We start from the raw sequence: 19,228 nt of genomic DNA on the forward strand, positions 1-19,228 counted from the left end.
TGTCTGTTTTTCAGTTTATTTGTTGTAAATGTTGATTTGTTTGTTGGTTCAGAAAGTCGCCCTCAGGTTGTTTCTGGTGTTTCTGATGTCCAGCTCCAGCTGAGAGATCCTCACCTGTAGAGGAACAAAGAAAACATCACAATACAAATCAACTCTATGAGATGTAGCTCAAAGTGCTCTTCAAATAATGCAAAAAACAAAAAGGTTTAAAGAAAGGTAAACGGACAATATTGGATGCTAAAACATATATGTGTGAAATGAAGAACTTGGACCATGAAAGATGAATAAGACTCAAAAACCAACCGTAAGTTTCTTTACGATACATTTTTGGGCCTTTTAGATGCCAATAATTTGACCGAAAATATCCTATTTTGTCCCCAAGGCTCCAAACACTTCAGTAAGACAACATTTTTTATTATTTTAGATAACATATTTTGGCCTCCTGTGTCCTAACACTCACATTTTTCTCGTTCAGTTTGTCCTTCAGGCCTCTGATCTCGTCCTGCTGTCTGTAGAAAGCTTGCAGGAGCTGAAAGAATAAAACACCTTTCTTAGCAGGAAGATAACACATTTTGCACGCCGGATATTCTCCTGTTTTCTGATGTATTCCCACCTCGTTCTCGGTGTTTGGCGGCGGTTTCTCTGCAGGCTCGCAGCAGTGCGGCGTGAAGAAGTTCGTCAACAGCGTCTCGTCCGGCTGCCAACCCGACAGATCGCTCACTTTTCGGGGATATTTGGCGTCCTGATATGAGAGCTGCTCCTCCAGGAAGGCCTCAAAGAAGAGATTCAGGAAAAACGCAAACTAGGTGAAAGAATATAACGGACAGCTTTCCTTCATATTCAAATCGGCTGTAAATAGGATATTTTAAAGGTCTGCAGGAATTGAGAGGTTTCGTTAACATAGCTTCTAAAGTTGACCACAGCCCAATAATGCTAAAAGTGAACCACCTGTGCAGCATGGTCAATCATTATAAAACATATCATATATATTATTCTGAAATGGACCAATCTGCACAACGACTACTTTTAGGTTAGGGTTGATGATTATACTTTTCTACTTTTACTTGAGGAACATTTTGAATGCAGGACTTTTACTGTAACAGAGTATTCCACTCTGGTACTTCTACTTTTACTCAAGTACAACATCTGAGTACTTTTACTCAAGACCCGAGTACTTCTCCCACTTCTGGGGTTTTGTCAACTTGCCGTTTCTGCGATCTTTGGACAATGGTGTACATTTTTAAAGCTTCTCATTAGTTTCATTTGAAAGCCCAACGTGCGCCAGGTGGAATTACAACTCCCATGTCAGTCAAGTGATGCCATTCTGCCCGAAAAACACTTATTTTCAGCTACTTCATCCACCCTAAACCCTTCTTTAAACTACTGTTTCATGATTGATTTTGACTACCTCTTCCATAAAGTCATTATTCTCAGGTCTCTGTGGATCCATCTTCTCTGCAGGGGTTTCTGGGTAAGGGTTGGAAACTCCTATCCCAGGTTTCAGGGACATCAGCACTGGACCTAAAGCGAGAGAAACAAGAGGTGATGGATCATGTATGTTGGCCATTTTGGCTCCAAAGGGATGAGTTACTGACTTCTGTTGATCCCCGACAGCCACTCCTGAGCCGTCATGGCCGCCTGGTTTCCTGCCGTCATCGGGTACAGATCCGCTTGGAAAATACCAGACTGGAACAGAGGTGGGAAGTAGTGGAGTACAAATACTTCGTTACTGTACTTAACTACATTTTTCTGGTATCAGTACTCCACTACTTATTTTTCTGAGGACTTTTTACTTTGAATTACATTTTGAACACAAATACCTGTACTTTCTACTTCTCACATGTTGAACCCAAATACCTGTACTTTCTACTTCTCACATGTTGAACCCAAATACCTGTACTTTCTACTTCTCACATGTTGAACTCAAATACCTGTACTTTCTACTTCTTACATGTTGAACCCAAATACCTGTACTTTCTACTTCTTACATGTTGAACTCAAATACCTGTACTTTCTACTTCTTACATGTTGAACTCAAATACCTGTACTTTCTACTTCTTACATGTTGAACTCAAATACCTGTACTTTCTACTTCTTACATGTTGAACTCAAATACCTGTACTTTCTACTTCTTACATGTTGAACTCAAATACCTGTACTTTCTACTTCTTACATGTTGAACTCAAATACCTGTACTTTCTACTTCTTACATTTGAAACACAAATACCTGTACTTTCTACTTCTCACATGTTGAACCCAAATACCTGTACTTTCTACTTCTCACATGTTGAACCCAAATACCTGTACTTTCTACTTCTCACATGTTGAACTCAAATACCTGTACTTTCTACTTCTCACATGTTGAACCCAAATACCTGTACTTCTACTTCTTACATGTTGAACTCAAATAACCTGTACTTTTCTACTTCTTACATGTTGAACTCAAATACCTGTACTTTCTACTTCTTACATGTTGAACTCAAATACCTGTACTTCTACTTCTTACATGTTGAACTCAAATACCTGTACTTTCTACTTCTTAACATGTTGAACACAAATACCTGTACTTTCTACTTCTCACATGTTGAACACAAATACCTGTACTTTCCTACTTCTTACATGTTGAACTCAAATACCTGTACTTCTTACATGTTGAACACAAATACCTGTACTTCTACTTCTCACATGTTGAACTCAATAACCTGTACTTTCTACTTCTTACATGTTGAACACAAATACCTGTACTTTCTACTTCTTACATGTTGAACTCAAATACCTGTACTTTCTACTTCTTACATGTTGAACTCAAATACATGTACTTTCTACTTCTTACATGTTGAACACAAATACCTGTACTTTCTACTTCTTACATGTTGAACTCAAATACCTGTACTTTCTACTTCTTACATGTTGAACTCAAATACCTGTACTTTCTACTTCTCACATGTTGACTCAAATACCTGTACTTTCTACTTCTTACATGTTGAACTCAAATACCTGTACTTTCTACTTCTTACATGTTGAACTCAAATACCTGTACTTTCTACTTCTCACATTTTGAACACAAATACCTGTATTTTTCTACTTCTTACATTTTGAACACAAATACCTGTACTTTCTACTTCTCACATGTTGAACTCAAATACCTGTACTTTCTACTTCTTACATGTTGAACACAAATACCTGTACTTTCTACTTCTTACATGTTGAACTCAAATACCTGTACTTTCTACTTCTTACATGTTGAACACAAATACCTGTACTTTCTACTTCTCACATGTTGAACTCAAATACCTGTACTTTCTACTTCTTACATGTTGAACACAAATACCTGTACTTTCTACTTCTTACATGTTGAACTCAAATACCTGTACTTTCTACTTCTTACATGTTGAACTCAAATACCTGTACTTTCTACTTCTTACATGTTGAACACAAATACCTGTACTTTCTACTTCTTACATGTTGAACTCAAATACCTGTACTTTCTACTTCTTACATGTTGAACTCAAATACCTGTACTTTCTACTTCTCACATGTTGAACTCAAATACCTGTACTTTCTACTTCTTACATGTTGAACTCAAATACCTGTACTTTCTACTTCTTACATGTTGAACTCAAATACCTGTACTTTCTACTTCTCACATGTTGAACACAAATACCTGTACTTTCTACTTCTTACATTTTGAACACAAATACCTGTACTTTCTACTTCTCACATGTTGAACTCAAATACCTGTACTTTCTACTTCTTACATGTTGAACACAAATACCTGTACTTTCTACTTCTTACATGTTGAACTCAAATACCTGTACTTTCTACTTCTTACATGTTGAACTCAAATACCTGTACTTTCTACTTCTCACATGTTGAACCCAAATACCTGTACTTTCTACTTCTCACATGTTGAACTCAAATACCTGTACTTTCTACTTCTTACATGTTGAACTCAAATACCTGTACTTTCTACTTCTCACATGTTGAACCCAAATACCTGTACTTTCTACTTCTCACATGTTGAACACAAATACCTGTACTTTCTACTTCTTACATGTTGAACTCAAATACCTGTACTTTCTACTTCTCACATGTTGAACCCAAATACCTGTACTTTCTACTTCTCACATGTTGAACACAAATACCTGTACTTTCTACTTCTTACATGTTGAACTCAAATACCTGTACTTTCTACTTCTTACATGTTGAACTCAAATACCTGTACTTTCTACTTCTTACATGTTGAACTCAAATACCTGTACTTTCTACTTCTCTCATTTTCCAAACAGCTGGTTCCTTTAGTCTGAATGTGTGTTTGATGCGTGATCATTATTCTTTAGAGTCATTGCGTGCCTATTGATTTGAACACGATCCGTGTATCCATCATTTCCTGGTCTTCTCTAAAGAAGAGGGACCAATGGAAACGTTGTCATGTTGCCGTTGTTCAGCATGGAAACATTCATTAGCTGACAATGACATTATTGTTCTATTAATATAAAGGGAGGTCAGGTACTCTTTAAAGCAGCTGCTAGTTATGGGTACTTTCTACTGAAGTACATTTCAAAGCCTCTTTACTTTGACTTGAGTAAAGAAGTTTAGTCAGTACTTCTATTTTTACCAGAGTATTTTTAAACACGAGCATCTGTACTTCTACTTGAGTAAAGGATGTGTGTACTCTTGCCCTCTCTGTACTGGAAGGATAGACGGAAATAAAAAAACATGCAGCTTTTGTGTCTAAATGGTCAGTAAATACGTAGTTAACGTGTGATGCTAACCTCTTTCCGCGGTACGATCATGGAAAGCGGCTCCACCAAGTCTTTGATGGAGATCAGTCGGTAAAATCTGAAAACTTCGCAGGCGCTAACGTCCAGTCCGCGCTTTGGCATCACGCCTATAGTGACAGTTGAACGTTAAACATCGGGAAACAGCTCGAAAGCTAGCCAAAGGTATTTATTGTATAAGTAACAAGTAGAACATGGTGATCTTGATAACATTCAGCATTGGTATTGATAACTAAGTTGGACTGCCCAAAATGTATGTCTTCGTTAACCGTTTGGGTTCGTTTTAAATGCACGTTTCAGCTATCTTTATTGCTAATTTTCTTAGAAATGGGTTTGTAGAGTTGGCTTTTTCTACAGAATAAGTACAGTGAAACTCGCTAAGTTGGTTAATTTCCAAACTAAGTGTTTGTGCTGCTGCTTTGCTTGGTATTTTATTCTGAATACCATATTCTACAGCTAGCTAATGTCGTGTTTTGACCAAATATATCTTGTAAAGCTAACTATATTAGTCTTTTCCTCAAATAAGTTTGGCCAAAAGTAAAGTTGTGAAGCTAGCTAAGACATGGTGGAGAGTGTTTTTACAAAATAAGAGTGTATGTTTTTCCTGCAATATCATGTACGATTAGGCGCTAACGTTGGTAGGGTAAGGTTTAAGTTTTAGGCTGCGAATATATGTTCAAAAGCAACAAAACACTACACTTTTTAATGGGTTTGTTGACCTCACCGAGTCCTTTCTGTGGCAGCAGAGACCGGTACTCTGTCAGGAAGCTGATGTAAGGTTTCTCCGTGCTCAGCTCGTAGTATCGAATGTTCCCGTCACCCTGAATAAAGGTATTTAAATTCCCTTTAGGTTCAATTTCCTAACAACCAGACTGGAACACCATCAATATGCAAGGAGTTCTGGGTAATCTGTGTGTTTTGTAAGACCTTTCCAGCCAGGTAGAGCATGTGTGTGTCCGGATCGTAGAACGGGAAGAGGACTCCTGCAGATCCGTCCAGAACTTCTTCGTACAGCGGCTCAGATAAGTCGTCCTAGAAACAAATACACCTTAATTTAAAGGTCTCCTATCATACAAATTGCACTTTTTGATGTCTTTTATCCATAAATGTGAGTCTCCTGTGTGTCAGGAGACTCACAAAGTGTCAGAAAACAAAACCCTCTCTCTTTTGCTCCGTACCCACATCTCTAAAAGCGGGGGTACAACGGAGCTGATCCAGATGTGTGTCCGATATGACTTAATATCTGAAATGTGGGCGGGCTTTACACCCACGGGCCTATCAGAAACGTTGCTGTATCGGAAACAATGCCTGACGTGTTCTGGAAGTAATAAGGTCTTTGTTTACATTAGCATCGCTAACACTCAGAGCTAACCTGTACTGGAGAGAGTATGTGTGAAGAAGCAGGAAATAAGGTACTCACCTTGTGGTAAACCCGCGAGAGAAAGCATTTGAGCTATAATATATGTCTAGAAATAGTACAATAGGACACCTTTAACTAATGAAGCATTGAATTAGAAGGTAAAGTGTGTGTTTGAGTCTCACAGGGTCCCAGAGGACGATCTGTCGGTGGTTCCAGATCGAACTGCCGGTGGAGAGAAGCATCTTCAGTCCTCCGATGAACAACACCTTACTCGCTCTGTGGGAATTACTCCGGGACACCTAAAGGTTGGAGAAAAGTTATCAATATAACCCAGAGGTGGGAAGTAACTAAGTACATTTACTCAAGTACTGTGCTTAAGTACAATTGTGAGGTACTTTCCTTGAGTTTTTTCCTTTTATGCTACTTTATACGTCTACTCCAGTACATTTAAAAGCGAAATTATGGACTTCAGTCAGAAAAGAGCAAAATTATTGAAATATTTGACAAAAAGTCAACCAGATCTTTGTTTGTCTACAGCAGTAAAATGTGATCAACAATATTAGAAATGTCCCATAATGTAATGATATACACACAAAGGCCATTTTATGCACAATGAGTATTTGTGGAACTGTTGTTCTACATAGTTTATAGTATACAGTATGATTAATCACCCAAATCTGTGTTACATCTTTTAAGGCAACTTCATTCTGACTTATTACCACAAGTGTGACTCTTTATGGTCAATAGACCTCATTTACACAAAATTAAACCTAATTTCTGAGTTAGAAAAGGCATAAATGTTGAATGCAGTGTTACTTTTACTCAAGCAAAGCATCTGAATACTTCTTCCACCACTGGTATTACCACAACATGAGCATTTCTGAAACACACCTGCAGAGATGGCAACACATCCTTTCCTCAAGTAGAAGTACAGATACTCGTGTTTAAAAATACTCTGGTAAAAGTAAAAGTACTGACTAAACTTCTTTACTCAAGTAAAAGTAAAGAGGCTTTGAAATGTACTTCAGTAGAAAGTACCCATAACTAGCAGCTGTTTTAAAGAGTACCTGACCTCCCTTTATATTAATAGATCAATAATGTCATTGTTAGCTAATGAATGTTTCCATGCTGAACAACGGCAACATGACAACGTTTCCCTTGGTCCCTCTTCTTTAGAGAAGACCAGGAAATGATGGATACACGGATCGTGTTCAAATCAATAGGCACGCAATGACTCTAAAGAATAATGATCACGCATCAAACACACATTCAGACTAAAGGAACCAGCTGTTTGGAAAATGAGAGAAGTAGAAAGTACAAGTATTTGAGTTCAACATGTAAGAAGTAGAAAGTACAGGTATTTGTGTTCAACATGTGAGAAGTAGAAAGTACAGGTATTTGTGTTCAACATGTAAGAAGTAGAAAGTACAGGTATTTGAGTTCAACATGTAAGAAGTAGAAAGTACAGGTATTTGGGTTCAACATGAGAGAAGTAGAAAGTACAGGTATTTGAGTTCAACATGAGAGAAGTAGAAAGTACAAGTATTTGAGTTCAACATGTAAGAAGTAGAAAGTACAGGTATTTGTGTTCAACATGTGAGAAGTAGAAAGTACAGGTATTTGGGTTCAACATGTAAGAAGTAGAAAGTACAGGTATTTGTGTTCAACATGTGAGAAGTAGAAAGTACAGGTATTTGGGTTCAACATGAGAGAAGTAGAAAGTACAGGTATTTGAGTTCAACATGAGAGAAGTAGAAAGTACAGGTATTTGGGTTCAACATGTAAGAAGTAGAAAGTACAGGTATTTGAGTTCAACATGTAAGAAGTAGAAAGTACAGGTATTTGTGTTCAACATGTAAGAAGTAGAAAGTACAGGTATTTGGGTTCAACATATAAGAAGTAGAAAGTTCAGGTATTTGTGTTCAACATGTAAGAAGTAGAAAGTACAGGTATTTGTGTTCAACATGTAAGAAGTAGAAAGTTCAGGTATTTGTGTTCAACATGTAAGAAGTAGAAAATACAGGTATTTGAGTTCAACATGTAAGAAGTAGAACGTACAGGTATTTGGGTTCAACATGTAAGAAGTAGAAAGTACAGGTATTTGTGTTCAACATGTAAGAAGTAGAAAGTACAGGTATTTGGGTTCAACATGTAAGAAGTAGAAAGTACAGGTATTTGGGTTCAACATGTAAGAAGTAGAAAGTACAGGTATTTGGGTTCAAAATATAAGAAGTAAAAGTAAAAAGTCGTCAGAAAAATAAGTAGTGGAGTAAAGTACTGATACCAGAAACATGTACTTAAGTACAGTAACAAAGTATTTGTACTCCACTACTTCCCACCACTGCGTACCTGTAGGATCTTCCCTGTTCGAGGGTCCAGGACTCGAACCCGTCGGTCTTTGGATGTGACGGCCAGCCGGCTGCCGTCAGAGTTGAAGCTGACGGACAGCAGCAGAGCGTCAGATGGGTATCGATGGTGAACCGGAGACAGAACCACCCGGACCGGACACCTGAGGACCGAACCCGCCTGGGAAACATCCCAGAGGAGGACCTGGGGAAACAGAGGCAACATCAGGGCTGTTTGGTCAAAAAAACACCCGATTTGTAAGTGTTTAAAGGTTTCATATCATGCAAAATGCACTTTTTGATGTATTTTATCCATGTGTCCCCGGTGCGTCGGGGAACTCACAAAGAGTCAGAAAAGAAAACCCTCTCTCTTTTCCTCCGTACCCACATCTCTAAAAACGGGGGAACAACGAAGCTGATCCAGATCTACGTCCGATATGACGTAATATCTGAAATGTGGGCGGGCTTTACACCCACGGCCCAATCAGAAACGTTGCTATCAGAAAAAATGCCCGACTGTTTTGGACGTAATATGGTCGGTGTTTACATTAGCATCGCTAACACTCAGAGCTAACCTGTACTGGAGAGCATGTGTGTGAAGAAGCAGGAAATCAAAAGGAACTCACCTTGTGGTAAACCTGAGAGACAAAAAGAGTTTGAGCTCCATACTGTTTCAGCATTTAGCTGAGTATCTGCTGGCAGCTTTTTTTTGTTTTAAAGCTTTAGACCCAGAATCATCACTTTAGTAACTGGGCTGAAATAGAGGGGTTTGAGGCTAGAATGATCTGTTTGGTATTTTGAGCAAAACACTTCATAGAATTTTTTTTTAAATTATATATCTAGACCTATTATATATGCCTAAAAATAGTACAATAGGAGACCTTTTACATTTTCAAATTTTTAAGGTTAAAGGTGGGGTAGGTAATTTTGGAGAAACCAGCTCGAGTGCGCTAGAATTTGAAAATACACAACCGGAGAAAATCTGCCACTTCCTTACAGAGCCCCTCCTCCAACACACACGAACGCGCACATGACCACTGAGGGCACGAGATGAGTTTGTGCCCAGATGGAAGGCTGACAGGCAGGTAGGCCATCCAGTTACTTTAGCCGGCTCAGATGATTGGTCGTGCTTTTTACAGCGCCACGGCTTCCACTGATGATATTTTAATGGATTTATTGTCAAAGCACTTCAGATTTTCATTGCTATCGAGATGTTAAGAGCATTCCATGGAATATAACAACAAGTGTATAACAAGCCGGTTTCTCAAACTTACCTACCCCACCTTTAAGTTTGGTTTATAATAAATCGTCAAATCAGGATCCTGACCTTGTAGTCGTAGGCGGAGCTTAGCAGCAAGTTCTCCGCTATTGGATGCCACTCGATAAGCCCCACTCTCCTGGAGTGACCAATCAGAGTCTTCCTGGCCGTGGTGAGGTTCTGCTGGACGCCGCACACCGGGACGTCCCAGATCTTCACCTGAACACACAGTACTCTTACATAAGTTGTTGGGAAAATAGTGAATGTCCTCTTCCAACATGAGAGTAACATGATAACAAAGGCATCCCAACTGTAGCTGTGAACATGACAGGATGTGTGATTACCTAGAAGAGCATCAGGACTGTTTGAGGCATATGATAGCTATGTGATTAACATGATGATTCAGCCTCTATGGAGAGAGACATCAAGCATGCTCATTTCTGATGTGGAGCTAATCTGAAGTAAACATTGAATACTGCTTTCTATTCCTCCATCTTGTGACTGTGTAACTCCCTCTCTTGGATATCAGCATGTGAAGGACACTGTTCAGGAACTAGTTGATGCTCTGTATGTGATAGAATAGAATATAATTCCTTTATTGTCATCGCACCAGGTACAACGAAATTTAAAAAAGCAATCCTCGCAGTGCATTTCCACATAAAACGAATAAATATATATCTATATAAACATATACACACATACACATATGCTCACACATCCATACCAACATGCATACATGCCCGCACATAATTTAAATACAGTTTGCAATATAAAAAACACAGGGATGATATTTTGCATCTCTGATGTCGATCAGTTAATAAGTTAATAAACTATTAAAAAGTAGTGCAGTTGCAAGTTGTAACTGTTCAGTTCTCGTATGGCTCTGGGGTAGAAACTGTTTTTCAGTCGGTTTGTCCTTGATTGAATTGACCTGTAGCGTCGACCGGAGGGCAGAAGAGCAAACAGGAAGTGTCCAGGGTGTGAAGAGTCTGCAATTATTTTGCCTGCTCTGTTGAGGCAACGTTGGCTGAAGAGTTCCTCCAGAGAAGGCAGTGAGCAGCCGATGACCTTCTGGGCTGTGTTGATGACCCTCTGAAGGGCTTTCCTGTCCTTTTCTGAGCAGCTGGCAGACCACGTGGTTAGGCAATATGCCAGCACACTCTCTATGGAGCAGCGGTAGAAAGACACCAGAAGCTTCTCCTCCAGGTTGTTTTTCCTGAGGATCCTCAGGAGGTGGAGTCAGACCCGGCGCCAGAACAAATCTAAAGGGAGGGCCTATGATTTTCATGGGAGGGCACACAAAACCGTCACGTGCTGCGGGCCTGCGGCACAATATATATCAAACAGCAAGGCCAACGGCATTGCGTAAAGACGCACACTTATCGCAAACATACACAAATAAAGGGCAACATAGCAACCACTTTGAAACATTGTGTGCGTGGCAGCACAGACACTGGTAAATCACGAGCAAGGCACACTGGTTAAGGATGGCAGCTTCCTCATCGTTGCACTCGGAGAGAAATAGTAGAGACGGAGTCGATGAGCTGTTTAGCCCGCCTTGGGCATGGTTTATGTTCCTATGCACTGCACTCGGACATGCTGTGGAGTGCATCGAGTCACCTCTGAGAGGGAGTTGGTTGACAGCTAAAAAAGCTATAATATCAACGACAGCTGACACGTAATAACGGCTCCGTGCCAGCTGATCTGCACTAAAGTACTCATTTCCTTATTTGTTTCCTCGCGTATCTGTCTCTCTTTCCACACACTCTCACATGAAATGTGTTCTTTTGATGCGGCATATCTTAGCAGTCCTTTATCAGTCTGTAATGCGTGTTTCCAGTCGCAAAAACCTTTGACAGTAAAAGCTGCATCAGATGAAGACACAAGGCTGCGTCTGCTTTTAACGAATCTTCAACAGACCGGCACAAGTGCGCTTCTTTCCTGAAAACAATCTCCCTGGATAACGATCCAGCTTCACCTGCTTGGGTTTATTAACCCCAGATCATCGCTAGCTCAGCCCCGGGGTTTGCCGAGGTCAAGCTTGTGACATTAAGGCGTGCTGCTGCAACGGCAGGTGCAGGGTCGCCAGCAGCACCATCGGCTGCAGTTCTTTCATCGCTATTTCGTTTGAATAAATCCTTAGACCTTTTAAGCCAATTTTTTATGTCCATTTTGTAATTCAAACAGAAATGGGAGTCTACAGAATGCACAATAAACAAATCCAGAATAGGCGGCAGAGTGTGACGCTGTGATTGGTCTAAATGGGGATGAATCACAAATCACAACAGACACATGCATTTATTTGACGTAGCCTGCGATTTTTTTTTTGTTCTGACATCACATACATCGTAGCATAAAAGTTCACAGTTTATTTATAATTAAAAAAAAAAAAATATATATATTTTTTAATTTGTATAAATAATAAAAAAAACGTGTTTATTCGGGGAGGGCAGGAATGTCAAATGGGAGGGCCTGGCCCTCCCACGGCGCCGGGCATGGGTGGAGTCGCTGCTGGGTCTTTTTCACAGATGTTGTGGTGTTGATAGACCAGGATAGATCTTCAGCAATGTGTGTGCCGAGGAACCTGAAGGCGGGAACCCTTTCCACACAGTTGCCGTTGATGTACAGTGGATCCGGTGTTGTGCTGTTTTTCCTGAAGTCTATAATGAGTTGTTTTGTTTTTATGGAGTTCAGAACAAGGTTATTATCTGAACACCACACTGCCAGTCTCTGGATTTCATCCCTGTAGGCTGACTCATCTCCTCTTGTGATCAGTCCAACCACGGTTGTGTCGTCCGCGAACTTGACGATGGTGTTGGTGGGGTGAGCGGGGGCACAGTCATAGGTGTACAGGGAGTAGAGCATGGGGCTCAGGCTCAGCACACAGCCTTGTGGTGAACCGGTGCTGAGTGTGAGGGTGGAGGAGAGGTGAGGGCCTATTCTCACTGTCTGGGGCGGTTAGTTAGGAAGTCCTTAATCCATTGGCAGATGTTTGAGGAAAATCCTAGGTCAGATAGCTTGGAAACCAATCTTCCCGGGATGACTGTATTAAAGCAGGGATGCAAACTCATCAGGTATGAAAAAGGTGACAAGGATCCGATCCCCCGACCCCACAGAATATCGGCTTTAAAATGAGGAATAACAGGATGTTAGCAGTCAGAACAACTAAAGCAGCAGTTAATAATAACAGAAACGTTAAAGAGTCACATCTAATAGAAATATATAAAAGCATTTATTTTAATTGTGTAGCAGTCAGTTTATCATTTAGGCAGCACTGTTGAGCATTTTGAAAATGTATTTTCATGCCTCTGTGCAAGGCTTAGTCTTTGTATCTGTATAGCCACTGGTGTAAAGTAACTAAATTAATCAACTCAACAAGTTGATGTACTTGGGTACAATTTTGAGATACTTCAATGTTTTGCTACTTTGTTCTTCTTCTCCTCTACAGTTCAGAGGTACATGGTGTACTTCTACTCCACTACATGTATTTAATACCTTTAGTTACTTCACAGATGTGGATGAATGCTGTGAAATCTAACCAAGTGTTAAATCAGACTTTAGTTCCACCTGGAGTAAATCCACCAGCTACCCTGCAGTATACAAAGTCATTCAAACTAGCTGCACCTTCACCAGCTTTGAGAACACTTTCATGATCAATCATTATAAAACACATCATATATATTATTCTGAAATGGTCCAATCAAACAACGACTACTTTTACTGTCGCTACTTTCACTATATTTTGATGATAATACTTTTCTACTTTTAATTGAGGAACATTTTGAATGCAGGACTTTTACTGTAACAGAGTATTCCTACACTCTGGTACTTCTACTTTTACTCAAGTACAAGATCTGAGTACTTCTACTTTTACTCAAGTACAAGATCGGAGTACTTCTACTTTTACTCAAGTACAAGATCTGAGTACTTCTACTTTTACTCAAGTACAAGATCTTAGTACTTCTACTTTTACTCTAGTACAAGATCTGTGTGCTTCTACTTTTACTCAAGTACAAGACCTGAGTACTTCTACTTTTACTCTAGTACAAGATCTGAGTGCTTCTATTACTCAAGTACAATATCTATACTTATACCAGCTCTGTTTATAGCCTATGAAAAAAACTATTAAAAAACGAAGGCTAAAGCTAACGTTAGCAGATAGTGACAATGTATGCTAGTTAGCTAGCTCAAGGATTCATTAAATAATATTGCAACAGAAAAACTTCTCAGTGCACATCACGCTCTGCCGCTCCGACAGGGAGCTCTGCTCTGAACACCTGAACGGCCCGTTCTAACAGCTGTTCACCAGCGGTCCAGTCTGTGCCACAGTGACTCCGGACCGCACAGTTAATATTAACGAACGCACCCGTAGGTAATGTAGCTGCTGAAGCTAGACCATCATCGCGGAGCAGCAGAGCCTTATAATACATCCATGAGCAGAACCGACAGGCAGGAAGACTCGAGCACACAGCTCGCGCTTCATTATAATAAAAAAAGAACACCATGCGTGTATGATGGCACATAACAGCTCACGGCCGAAGATTACTCCGGGTCCCAGATCCCCCAAAAATATTTGTATTGCAGATCTACATTGTGTTGATTAGATAGATACACACTCCTACCACAAGGTGTCACCACATAGTTGTGACCTATGTTTAAATCCACATGTACGGTAAGGGACCCGAACAAGACCTCTTGATTAAACTTGGCTAACACTTTAGCATGGAGCACGAGTCAGTTCATCAATAGACCAACAAACAAAACATGGTACCAGCAGTACATTATGAAGTAAAAAAAACACATTAAGTGAGGAGTTGTGACAAGCGACATGGATTCATTAAAGCCACCGGAGACGCTCAAACTTTCGGGAAATGTCGACAGCAACTGGCGGACCTTCAAGCAGCAGTTCCAGCTTTACATCACGGCCATGGGACTGGAAACTAAGCCGGATGCTAGGAAGGTAGCGCTACTGCTAACTATAGCAGGCCCACAGGCGATAGAAGTGTACAATACTTTTGTGTATGAAGAGCAGGCTGATAAAGACAAACTGGATAAAGTGCTCGAGAAATGTGATGGCCACTGCTCTCCCAGAAAGAACGAAACATACGAGAGATATGTATTCCGTTCACGTGTGCAGCAGCATGAGCCTTTTGATAGCTTTCTGACTGACCTGAAGCTAAAAGCACAGTCATGCAAATTTGCTACGCTGAGGGACTCCATGATACGGGACCAGATCGTTTTTGGCGTGGAGGATAACAAGGTCAGAGAAAGGCTGCTAAGGGAAACGGAGCTGACATGTGAAGCAGCTATACAAATCTGCCATGCAAGCGAGTTGTCCCAAATGCACGTCAGGACTTTCAGCGAGATGGCGGGCGCGGCTAACGTGAGTGATGGCGCAGCAGTTGGTGCGGTCTCCAGCCAAGGCAAATGGCGCGCACAGACGCGGCCTACACAGCGGTCGGAAGAAGGGACATTCAGCTGTAAGCGCTGCGGCTCGAAGCACAAACCACGACAGTGTCCGGCATTTGGTAAGCAATGCTCTAATTGCCAGGGCCAGAACCATTTAGCTAAGCAGTGCTTCTCAAAAGGAAATGAGAGGAAGAAAGGAAAGTCTGTAAACATAGTGGAAGACGATGATTTAAGTGAGACATTTTTTGTGGACAATAATAACTATGAAACTGGATACTGGTGCAAAAGCAAACCTGATGAGCCTGTCTGACATCAAGGCAATGAAAGATAAGCCACAAATTAAAAAAAGAACACAGGCACTAAAAGATTATAATGGAAAGAAAATCAACAGTTTGAGCGTGTGCATATTAAAGGTAACCTCAAAAGGTAAAGTGCACCACCTACTTTTCTCTGTCGCTGATGGACTTGATTCACTGCTGAGTGATAAAGCATGTGAAGATTTGGAACTTGTCAAGAGAGTGTATTGCATCAACACAACTGTGAGTACACCAAATGACTCAATTGATTGTATAGTACAGAGTTATGCAGATGTGTTTAAGGGTTTTGGTGTGTTGCCCTTCACATGCAAAATCCAGCTCAAAGAAAATGCACATGCTGCAAGAAGAGTTCCAGCGCCACTCAGAGATCGCTTAAAGAAAGAGCTCGACAGAATGACAATGCTCGGAGTGATACAAAAAGTTGAGGAGCCAACAGACTGGGTTAACTCGATGGTCTGTGTAAAGAAGAAAAGTGGTGATTTAAGAGTGTGTATGGACCCAAAAGATCTTATTGAAAACATCAAGCGTGAACATTATCAGATACCCAAGCGTGAGGAAATCACAAGTGAAATGGCAGGTGCCAGCTTCTTCACAAAGCTTGATGCATCTCAAGGCTTTTGGCAGCTGACACTGGAGGACAGCAGCACCAAATATTGCACCTTTAATACACCATTCGGCAGATATTGCTTCCTCAGACTGCCCTTTGGGATCATCTCAGCATCCGAAATATTTCACAGAGCGATGGAGCACATCATTGAGGGGCTGGACGGTGTTCGAGCATATGTTGATGACATCATTGTGTAGGGCTCGACACTACAAGAACACAATGAGAGGCTGAAAAAGGTGCTGGAGCGCATACACAAGTATGGACTCAAGCTTAACAAGAGCAAATGCGAGTTTGGAGTTCAAGAAGTTGTCTTTCTCGGAGACAAGCTCTCTGCACAAGGTGTACAAGCTGACCAAGAAAAGATCAGAGCCATACAGGATATGCCAAGGCCCACAGACAAGACAGGTGTACTTCGCATTATGGGGATGGTCAACTTCATAGGTACTAGGGGTGTAACGGTACACGTACCCGTACCGAAATTATTCGGTACGGGCCCTTCGGTTCGGTACAGGTGTGTACCGAAGTGTACCGAACGAATATAACGTTAAACGTAAAAAAATTCAGAACGTGAACAACTTTTGGAAGTAATCTCAGGTGCTGCGTCGCAGCATTCAGAGTAATTTGGTCACATTGGGTTCAACGCGTCATAGAGCGAGCAAGTCATTTCATTGGATGAGAGGCATACTATGAGAGCTGGTCAGAGGGATGCGTTCAAATGTAGTCAGTAATTTGAGGAACTGTCGAAATGGCGAACGCAGATAAAGTTGAGCTCGAAAATCCTCCAGCATCATTGAAGTTTCCGGTTTGGGAACATTTTGGTTCCGCAGTTACGTACAAGGATGAAGGACAAAGACAGGTGGACCGAACCAAAGCTGTTTGTCGGCATTGTTCAACTAAAATTGGTTACGCGGCTGGCAATACATCAAACTTGCACACTCTTGAAAAGGCATCACCCGAACGTGAATATCACCGGTACCAAAAGAAAAAAGACTGAAGTGCAAACCCAACTCCCGCTAGCATTTAAGCCTCCACCACTCGCAGAGAGTTCAGACCGAGCCAAAGCTATTACAAACGCCATATATCCTTATGTTGCCATGTTAGCAAAGCGCTACCTGGCTGTATCTGCTACCTCTGTCCCTAGCGAGAGGGTGTTCTCCACAGCAGGAGACATTGTTAGTGCCAGCAGATCTGCCCTTTCGGCAAGCAATGTGGACAAGTTCATCTTTCTTTAAACAACATGAAAATACAATGACAAGCAAGTCATAATGTCAAACTGGCTGCTTAGGTGCAGTACAGTACAGTTCAAATACAGATTATTTCAGTTCATCGAAAAGCTGCACCTTAATGTTTATTTTATTATATTTTGTATTTATTTGAGTGAATATTCACAGTTTAATAATAATTAAAAACCCAAAACTAATAGTTTATATTTTGTGAGTACTAGTAGCCTACAGTAAAGTTCAAATACAGATTATTTCAGTTCATCGACATGCTGCACCTTAATGTTTATTTTATTATATTTTGTATTTATTTGAGTGAATACATTATTCACAGTTTAATAATAATAAAAAATATATATATATATATATGTTTTGTTCTGTGAAAAAAAATTCTGCTGTACCGAACCGAACCGTGACCAAAAAACCGAGGTACGTACCGAACCGAAATGTTTGTGAACCGTTACACCCCTAATAGGTACATTTATTCCAAACCTATCTGCAAAGACATCTTGCATCCGTGAGCTCCTGCACAAAGAACATGAGTTTAAATGGACAGTCAAACATGAGCAAGAGTGGAAAACACTCAGACAGACACAACTGCACCTGTATTGACATTCTTTGACCCAACAAAGAAGATTAAAGTTTCAACAGATGCTTCAAAGGATGGAATAGGCGCAGTGCTCCTCCAAGTTGAAGGCGAGCATTGGAAGCCAGGCCTATGCATCCAGGTCAATGACACAGACTGAGTGCAGATATGCTCAAATAGAAAAATAATGTCTGGGACTGGTTTATGGCTTGGAGAAGTTCCACAGCTACGTTTATGGCCTACCTTCATTCACAGTAGAGACAGATCATCGTCCACTTGTATCCATCATTAAAAAGAATTTAAGTGAAATGACACCAAGGATACAGCGTCTCATGATGAAGAGGCAGAGATATGACTTTGAGCTGATCTACACACCTGGAAAGCACCTGATACTTGCTGACGCTCTCTCACGAGCACCTACAGTGGATTATGTGAGTACAACTGAAGAGGATGTGAAAAGTCATGTGAACATGGTGTCTGCTGCGCTTCCTGTATCAGACACAAGGTCCAGACACAGAGCTCAAGAAACAGACACAGAGCTGCAGTGTGTCATTGCAAATATGCAAAATGGATGGCCTGTAGGTTCCTGTCCGCTCTTCTACCATCAGAGGTGGACTGAGTGTCGTGGATGGACTATTACTGAAACAACACAGGGCTGTCATTCCACGCGCATTGAGACAGGAAGTACTAAAAAAAAATACATGAAGGTCATCTGGGTGTTGAAAAATGCAAAAGACGGGCGAGAGACGGGGTTTTCTGGCCTGGAGTAAATAAAGACATGGAGAGACTGATGTGTGTGACACATGCCAGACACACAGAAACAAGCAGACTACAGAGCCCATGATAGTGACTGCCAACAGCACCATGGGATAAAGTTGGAATGGATTTGTTTCATCTCAAAGGTAAAGACTATGTAGTGGTCATTGACTATTACTCAAACTTTCCTGAAATGGCACTACTGTCAAACTCATCATCAACAAGTGTCATAACACATTCAAAATCAATTTTTGCAAGACATGGCATACCTAACACAGTAGTGAGTGACAACGGACCGTGTTTCAACAGCAGAGAGTGGCAAGAATTTGCAGAACAGTATGACTTTAAGCATGTGACCTCAAGTCCTCATTATCCACAGTCAAATGGGAAAGCTGAAAAGGGAGTTCACATTCTCAAGCAACTTCTAAAGAAAGCTGATGAGTGGCTCAGACCCATACCTCGCTTTCCTCAGCGACAGAGCCTCACCTCTGGAGTGTGGACTGTCACCTGCTGAACTTCTGATGAATCCTAAGTTGCGCACCACACTGCCAAGCTATTCAAAGCAAAAGAGACACCCAAAGCTGCAACA

At 40.8% G+C, this 19,228-nt stretch overlaps 2 protein-coding genes across 2 annotated transcripts in view; one reads left to right on the forward strand and one right to left on the reverse strand.

Moving 5' to 3' along the window:
* The window catches only part of LOC117555440 (coronin-2A-like), a 21,166-nt gene continuing 1,938 nt past the window's right edge, over positions 1-19,228 (reverse strand). The window contains exons 4-14 of the mRNA XM_034230327.1: positions 9,814-9,963; positions 8,491-8,691; positions 6,324-6,440; positions 5,709-5,813; positions 5,506-5,602; positions 4,763-4,891; positions 1,596-1,670; positions 1,409-1,521; positions 614-772; positions 461-529; positions 1-114 (exon numbers count right to left, since the gene is read on the reverse strand). Coding sequence (XP_034086218.1) covers positions 49-114; positions 461-529; positions 614-772; positions 1,409-1,521; positions 1,596-1,670; positions 4,763-4,891; positions 5,506-5,602; positions 5,709-5,813; positions 6,324-6,440; positions 8,491-8,691; positions 9,814-9,963 — 1,281 coding nt within the window. The 3' untranslated portion in view covers positions 1-48. The remainder of the gene's footprint in view (positions 115-460; positions 530-613; positions 773-1,408; positions 1,522-1,595; positions 1,671-4,762; positions 4,892-5,505; positions 5,603-5,708; positions 5,814-6,323; positions 6,441-8,490; positions 8,692-9,813; positions 9,964-19,228) is intronic.
* Positions 14,427-19,228, forward strand: part of LOC117555439 — a 14,348-nt gene continuing 9,546 nt past the window's right edge. Inside the window, exon 1 of the mRNA XM_034230326.1 lies at positions 14,427-15,692. Coding sequence (XP_034086217.1) covers positions 14,573-15,463 — 891 coding nt within the window. The 5' untranslated portion in view covers positions 14,427-14,572 and the 3' untranslated portion in view covers positions 15,464-15,692. The remainder of the gene's footprint in view (positions 15,693-19,228) is intronic.

The sequence above is a fragment of the Gymnodraco acuticeps genome, unplaced genomic scaffold (genome assembly GCF_902827175.1).
Source record: "Gymnodraco acuticeps unplaced genomic scaffold, fGymAcu1.1, whole genome shotgun sequence".
Taxonomy (NCBI): Eukaryota; Metazoa; Chordata; class Actinopteri; order Perciformes; family Bathydraconidae; genus Gymnodraco; species Gymnodraco acuticeps.